A 5,916-nucleotide genomic window follows, 5' to 3' on the forward strand; every position below is an offset into this window, starting at 1 on the left:
TTAAAACATAGCCTAATAGAATATTCATGTCACTAGCACACTCCTATCTTTAATTCATTATTACTCACAGAATCAATGTAATCATATGCTTAATAGTCTCCGTGAATTAATTTTATTTATTACGCCTTCAGCCAAGCCTTGGTACTTAATATTACAAGCTTTTTGTTCATTTGGTTTCATCACCTCAAATGTATACATGACTAGAGGCAGTAGTGTTGCTAATAGTTTGAGGCAGGGCCTGGGCCTGCTTGTTTTGCTCTTGTTTGTGAACACTGATTATCCTTAAGACCTTAATGAATGATTTGCCTTGCTATTTTAAAAAAAATATTCTAAGATTTCTAATATTTAATCCATTTAATTATATCCCCGTCAAAAAAAAAAAATCCATTTAATTATATAAAAAAAGTCTATAAACGGTTCGATTTAGAAGCGGTTTGGTTCATAAACGGTTCGGTTTATAACCAGTTCGGTTTACAATCAGTTCAGTTTTAAAATGGTTCGGTGCAAACGGGTAGCAATTTGCTAACGGTTCGGTGCAAGCGGTTTTTTTGCCAGTTTAAACGGTTTCGGGTTGGAACCGGTTTCGGGTTAGATACGGTTCGGTTCTTTTTCGGTTCGGTTTTCTTTCAGTTCGGTTTATATTCGGTTCGGTTTGTTAACGGGTTCGGTTCTTATACGGTTTAACATTATTCGGGTCGATTCGGTTTCGGGTTTACTAAAATACGGTTCGGGTCGGTTTTCGGTTTCAAAAAAATCGGTTTTTAATCAATTCGGTTCTCATTTGGGTCGGTCGGTTTCGGACAGTTAAACGGTTTCGGTTTGAAATTATATATATATATATATATATATATATATATATATATATAAACATACTATATATATATATATATATATATATATATATATATATATATATATATATATATATATATATATATATATATATATATATATATAAACATACCGACTCTCCCAATACATTTTGATTCTCATATTGTAGTGAATTTACAGGTAGTACTCTCAATAAGCTTGTATTTTTTCCGTTCCCTTTGAAACATTGTTTCTCTATCCTTTTTCTCATCACATGAGTTCCTCATTTATCTTTTTATCAATCCATTCATTCCCTAAAATATCATGCTACTTCACGTTACAATCAAAAGAGAAAAAATACTTATATGCATCTGCCAAACATTAATTAAGTGAGTGACAATCGTCTTGCCCAATTGTATAATACATTTAACCACATTCTTGACCAGACTAATTAATAATAATAATAAAAGTATTCTTAATTAGGTAGATGGTTGGAGTTTTCCATATATATATGTCGACAACTATATATGATTAATTGATTTTTACATAGGCAGGAATTCCTCATTCACAAAATATATATGATGGTTTAATTTATAATATCTAGATTGATAAGACATCTAAAAGCGTGTATATGTTGTGTTCATCCCATAGTCCGGAATTCTCATTCACATAAAATCATTCATATGCATTATTGTAATATTAATATTGTTTTAAGCAAAAACAGAACAAAATTTGAATTCCTGCATTAATTGTGATGTTTTAACTAAATTTCCCTATTTTACTTTTTTAAAGATTGTCCCACGTTTTTTTTATCAAGTTGTCTCTAAACGATTGTTAGCATGGTAATCACGATTTCTTTCTACTTTATATACAATCATACATGCTAAATAACATATTTTCTCATCTTTTTAACACAACTTTTTTTAAAAGTTAAAACTGAAATAAGACAATTTATTTATTACTGTATTTATTTTTAAAAATGGTGTACTCCCTCCGTCCCAAAAAGAACGACCCATTTGGCCAAAACTTTGTCCCAAAAAGAATGACCCATTTGCATTAAAATACCACCAATTTGCAAAAATATTTGTGCAAAATTAGCTTCCCCATATAAAAAATTCATTTTCCATGTTATTTTATTACTTTATCTCTCTATTTTTTTACAAACCCCATGTAAATTTATCTTTCCAACTACTTCTTTTTACTTAACTTCCTTAATACCCGCGTAATCAACCCAAATGAGTCGTTCTTTTTGGGATGGAGGGAGTACTAAATTACTCGTGTACATCATACTTCAATCATGCATGCATTATTGTGGACCATTATATTGGAAATGACAAATCCCAATTGGAGACTATTATCAATCCAAAACTTAGATAAATAATATGCACCACATTACTACTTGCTACAAAGTGACAACCAACATTAATGTCAGAATAAATTTCAGGATACTTGTTCATTTTCCCATCTATATAAACCGATCTACATTTTCAAATAGAAGTATTTAGGAACCAATATTTCTTAACACTCTCATCTCCCATAAATAATATATAAAAAAAAGGGAAGAGTTCTTTGCATTGCTAGGTTGCAATAATATGGAGATTGATAAAAAAGAAAGCATGGAGGAGAATAACAAGAAGAAGATCGTGTATAGTGGTGTCAAAGCCATGCCATTTGTTATAGGTACCTATGTCATACCCTCACCTTTTTTCTCGATCTTTTATAATACTTTTTCCGTCTATAAAAGTTCTTCTCTGATTGTCTCAATTAAAATAATTTTTTTTTAAAAGATAACGAGAGTATTAGTTTTTGACGAAAGCTAGATTGGAATATAAATTTATGGAAAGTTTATATAAATTGTTACACACATTAATTTTTTACAATAAATGTAGGAAGATTATCTATGATTTACAATGAAAAAAAAATATCTTTCTTCGTTTTTTCTTTAAGGCCATTTAGTTAGTATTAAAAGACGAAGGAAGTGTATACAATTAAGTAGTTATGCTTTTGCGATCTTGTCTTGGTCTAGTGGTACGAGCTGAACTTTGTGCATGTGACATCAAAGGGTGGAGAAAGTGAACATGGACAATAAAAGTGGTGTTATTTTTAGTAAATTATGCACACACACAAAAAAAAAAAAAAAAAAAAAAAAAAAAAACTATGCTAATAGAGTTTCTAATTTGTTATGCTTATGTGCAGGAAATGAGACGTTTGAAAAGCTAGGAACAATAGGAACATCACACAATTTATTGGTGTATCTAACCACAGTGTTTAACATGAATAGGATGAATGCTACAAATGTTCTTAACATCTTCAATGGATCAGCCAATTTGGCAACCCTCCTTGGTGCTTACCTTTGTGACACCTACTTTGGCCGGTACAAAACCTTGGGGTTCGCAAGCATCGCCTCTTTCTTGGTAACATACGTTACTTTACGGATTACTTTACTCATACACGTAACACATTTTAAGTGGTCGTTTGGTTGAAATTAGGAAATATTATTTCTGAAGTTAACATATGTCAATTTTGATTGTAGGGAATGCTGTTTCTTACAATGACAGCCGTAATACCATCGTTACACCCTCCACACTGCGCTACAGGCGAAAATTGCGTGGGAGCAACAACAGGGCAGCTAGCATTTTTGCTAGGAGGATTAGCATTTTTGATCATAGGAGCAGGGGGGATTAGGCCATGTAACTTAGCATTCGGAGCAGATCAGTTTGACCCGGAAACAGAATCGGGTAAACGAGGGATCAGTAGCTTCTTCAACTGGTACTACTTCACGCTTACATTCGCAATCATGATCTCTGTAACCTTGGTTGTGTACATTCAGACTGATGTTAGCTGGGGTATAGGCCTTGCAATACCGGCTTTTTTCATGTTTCTTTCGTGTGCGTTGTTCTTCTTGGGGACTAAGTTGTATGTTATGGTTAAGCCCCAAGGAAGTCCCCTTGTGAGTGTGGTGCAGGTCATGGTTGCTGCTTTTAAGAAACGCGGCTTGGAGTTGCCGGAAAAGCCTTCCCTCTCCTTGTTTGATCATGTTCCTCATCAGTCTATCAACTCCAAGTTCCCTCATTCTGATCAATTCAGGTATGACAGTTATACTTGATACTATTTTTAGATGTCCGGAAAAAAGTACCGCCACGATTCCTTATGATAACTCACTAGTGGAAACAATACTATTAGTAACTGGCGAAAAATGACTTTTAGTAACTGGCATTATTAGTTGCAATTAACTAATCTGATGATGTTTTTCTGTGCTTTGTAGATGCCTTGACAAAGCAGCTATCATCACAAACGACGACAAAATCAATCCAGAAGGATCAGCAGCAAACCCCTGGAAACTTAGTCCTGTACAGCATGTAGAACAAGTAAAATGTGTAATCAGAGTATTTCCCATTTGGATTTCTGGTGTCTTCTACACCATATCCATGGTAACGACAGGAAACTACGTCGTATTCCAAGCCTTACAGTCCAACAGAAGCCTAGGAGGAACTAACTTCAAGATTCCAGCCGCGTCCTACACTATATTCTCCATGCTAGCAATGACAATCTGGATACCTGTCTATGACAGAATCGTAGTTCCGAAACTCAGAAAAATGACAGGAAAAGAAAATGGGATAACAGTCCTGCAGAAGTTGGGGATTGGTATGGGTCTTAATATTATAGCCCTTGTTGTTTTCGGGCTAGTTGAGCAGAGGAGAAGAGTATTGGCTCTGACTAAGTCGAGTCTAGAGGTTGATCCTCAAAGAGGTGTGATTTCATCATTCTCAGCAATGTGGTTAATACTTCCTTTAGTACTTTCAGGACTGTCAGAAGCATTTGCTATGATCTCGCTTGTTGAATTTTACTATAAGCAGTTCCCAGAGAACATGAGAAGCATTGGTGGCGCGTTCTTGTTCTGTGGGATGGCTGTTTCGAGTTACTTAAGCAGTTTCCTGCAGTCTGTTGTTGATAAGATGAGTAGGAACTCAAAGAGTGGAAGTTGGTTGAATGAGGATTTGAACAAAGCAAGGCTAGATTATTTTTATTATGTCATTGCTTGTTTACAGTTTGCTAATCTTTTCTATTTTTTGGTGTGTTCAAAGTGGTATAGGTATAGAGAAAGTATTAGTACCTCTACTGATGAAAGTATAGATGAAATCAAATCCGAAATATCTCTTGTTTGAACATGGAAGATTATATAACAAGTACTAGCTTAGTTTAGTTATGTCGTCTTAGCTTGATGCATAAATTTTAGTTCTTGATCTTCTAATTTGTACTCATACAAGTAAAGACAGTAAGAGGTTCTCTAAGTTCAATCTTATGATGTTACGTCTTTTTTCCACTTGCACAAAACCTATAAGAAAAAGAGGATGCCCCGATTTCTCATGGTTCATAATGACATTTTTGTGAATAAATCAACAACTTTTTCATTATTGTGGGCTCCACAATTGAATAAAGTTGAATAAAGTTGTTAATTTATTTACGAAAATGCCATGTGAGAAATAAAATTTGTTTCTCACCATGAGAAACAGGGAATTTCCCTAAGAAAAATATGTTAGGATCGGGAGAAAATTTCTAAGTCCAATCTCGTGATGTTTCATTTTTGTATTGTAAACAACATGTTAGGAAAAATGAAAGATTACAAATTACTACAGTTCCAAGATTAAAGTTTTTTATTTTTTACTTACTCATCAAACCCTAAAAGAAAAACACGTTTAGCAAGAGGTTTCTAAATTCATCTTATGATGTTACAATTTTTGTGTTGTAACCACGTGATTGGAATTGAAAAAAAATGAATGATTACAATTCTACAATCCCTACAATTCCAAGACCAAAGCTTTGATATATATTTTCTTAGCCGGCCTATAAGAAAAACATGTTTAGGAAAAGGCTTTATCGAAATTCAATTTTCAATTAAAATAAGCTCAATCAACCAGAAAATGTAACGAGTACATATTTAGCTAAATTCAAACAAAAGTAAGTTTGATCAAAGAAGTATATAAATCCATACAGTATAAAGGTTTTTCAAGTGATAAGAAGGAAATTTTTACGGATAAAATAAATTTTGATGCCAATGAAATTCACCGAATAATATCTAGCTAATATTGTGCTTTTGCACCACGA

At 33.4% G+C, this 5,916-nt stretch overlaps 1 protein-coding gene across 3 annotated transcripts; it reads left to right on the forward strand.

Moving 5' to 3' along the window:
• The first annotated feature begins 2,254 nt into the window (after positions 1-2,254).
• On the forward strand, positions 2,255-5,108 carry LOC145602068 (protein NRT1/ PTR FAMILY 2.11-like). Of its 3 annotated transcripts, none has more exons than XM_081658211.1 (4): positions 2,255-2,490; positions 3,007-3,224; positions 3,344-3,897; positions 4,076-5,108. In XM_081658211.1, the coding sequence occupies exons 1-4, from the start codon at positions 2,403-2,405 to the stop codon at positions 4,974-4,976; spliced, it is 1,761 nt and encodes a 586-aa protein (XP_081514337.1). In that variant the 5' UTR covers positions 2,255-2,402; the 3' UTR covers positions 4,977-5,108. The 3 variants fall into 3 exon arrangements, with proteins under 3 accessions (XP_081514337.1, XP_081514345.1, XP_081514330.1); XM_081658219.1 differs by having other exon boundaries at positions 2,256-2,490; positions 3,092-3,224; XM_081658204.1 differs by lacking the exon at positions 2,255-2,490 and having other exon boundaries at positions 2,669-3,224.
• Positions 5,109-5,916: the final 808 nt, after the last annotated feature.

The sequence above is a fragment of the Chenopodium album genome, chromosome 2, assembly GCF_948465745.1.
Source record: "Chenopodium album chromosome 2, dcCheAlbu1.1, whole genome shotgun sequence".
Lineage (NCBI taxonomy): Eukaryota > Viridiplantae > Streptophyta > Magnoliopsida > Caryophyllales > Amaranthaceae > Chenopodium > Chenopodium album.

Bases quoted from the DNA above. Each gene is read 5' to 3' on its own strand.
- LOC145602068 (XM_081658204.1), top strand. From the start codon at position 2,889: ATGGACAATAAAAGTGGTGTTATTTTTAGTAAATTATGCACACACACA. The intron at 3,225-3,343 runs GTAACATACGTT...TTTTGATTGTAG, and splicing joins CAAGCATCGCCTCTTTCTTG to GGAATGCTGTTTCTTACAAT. The intron at 3,898-4,075 runs GTATGACAGTTA...TGTGCTTTGTAG, and splicing joins CCTCATTCTGATCAATTCAG to ATGCCTTGACAAAGCAGCTA.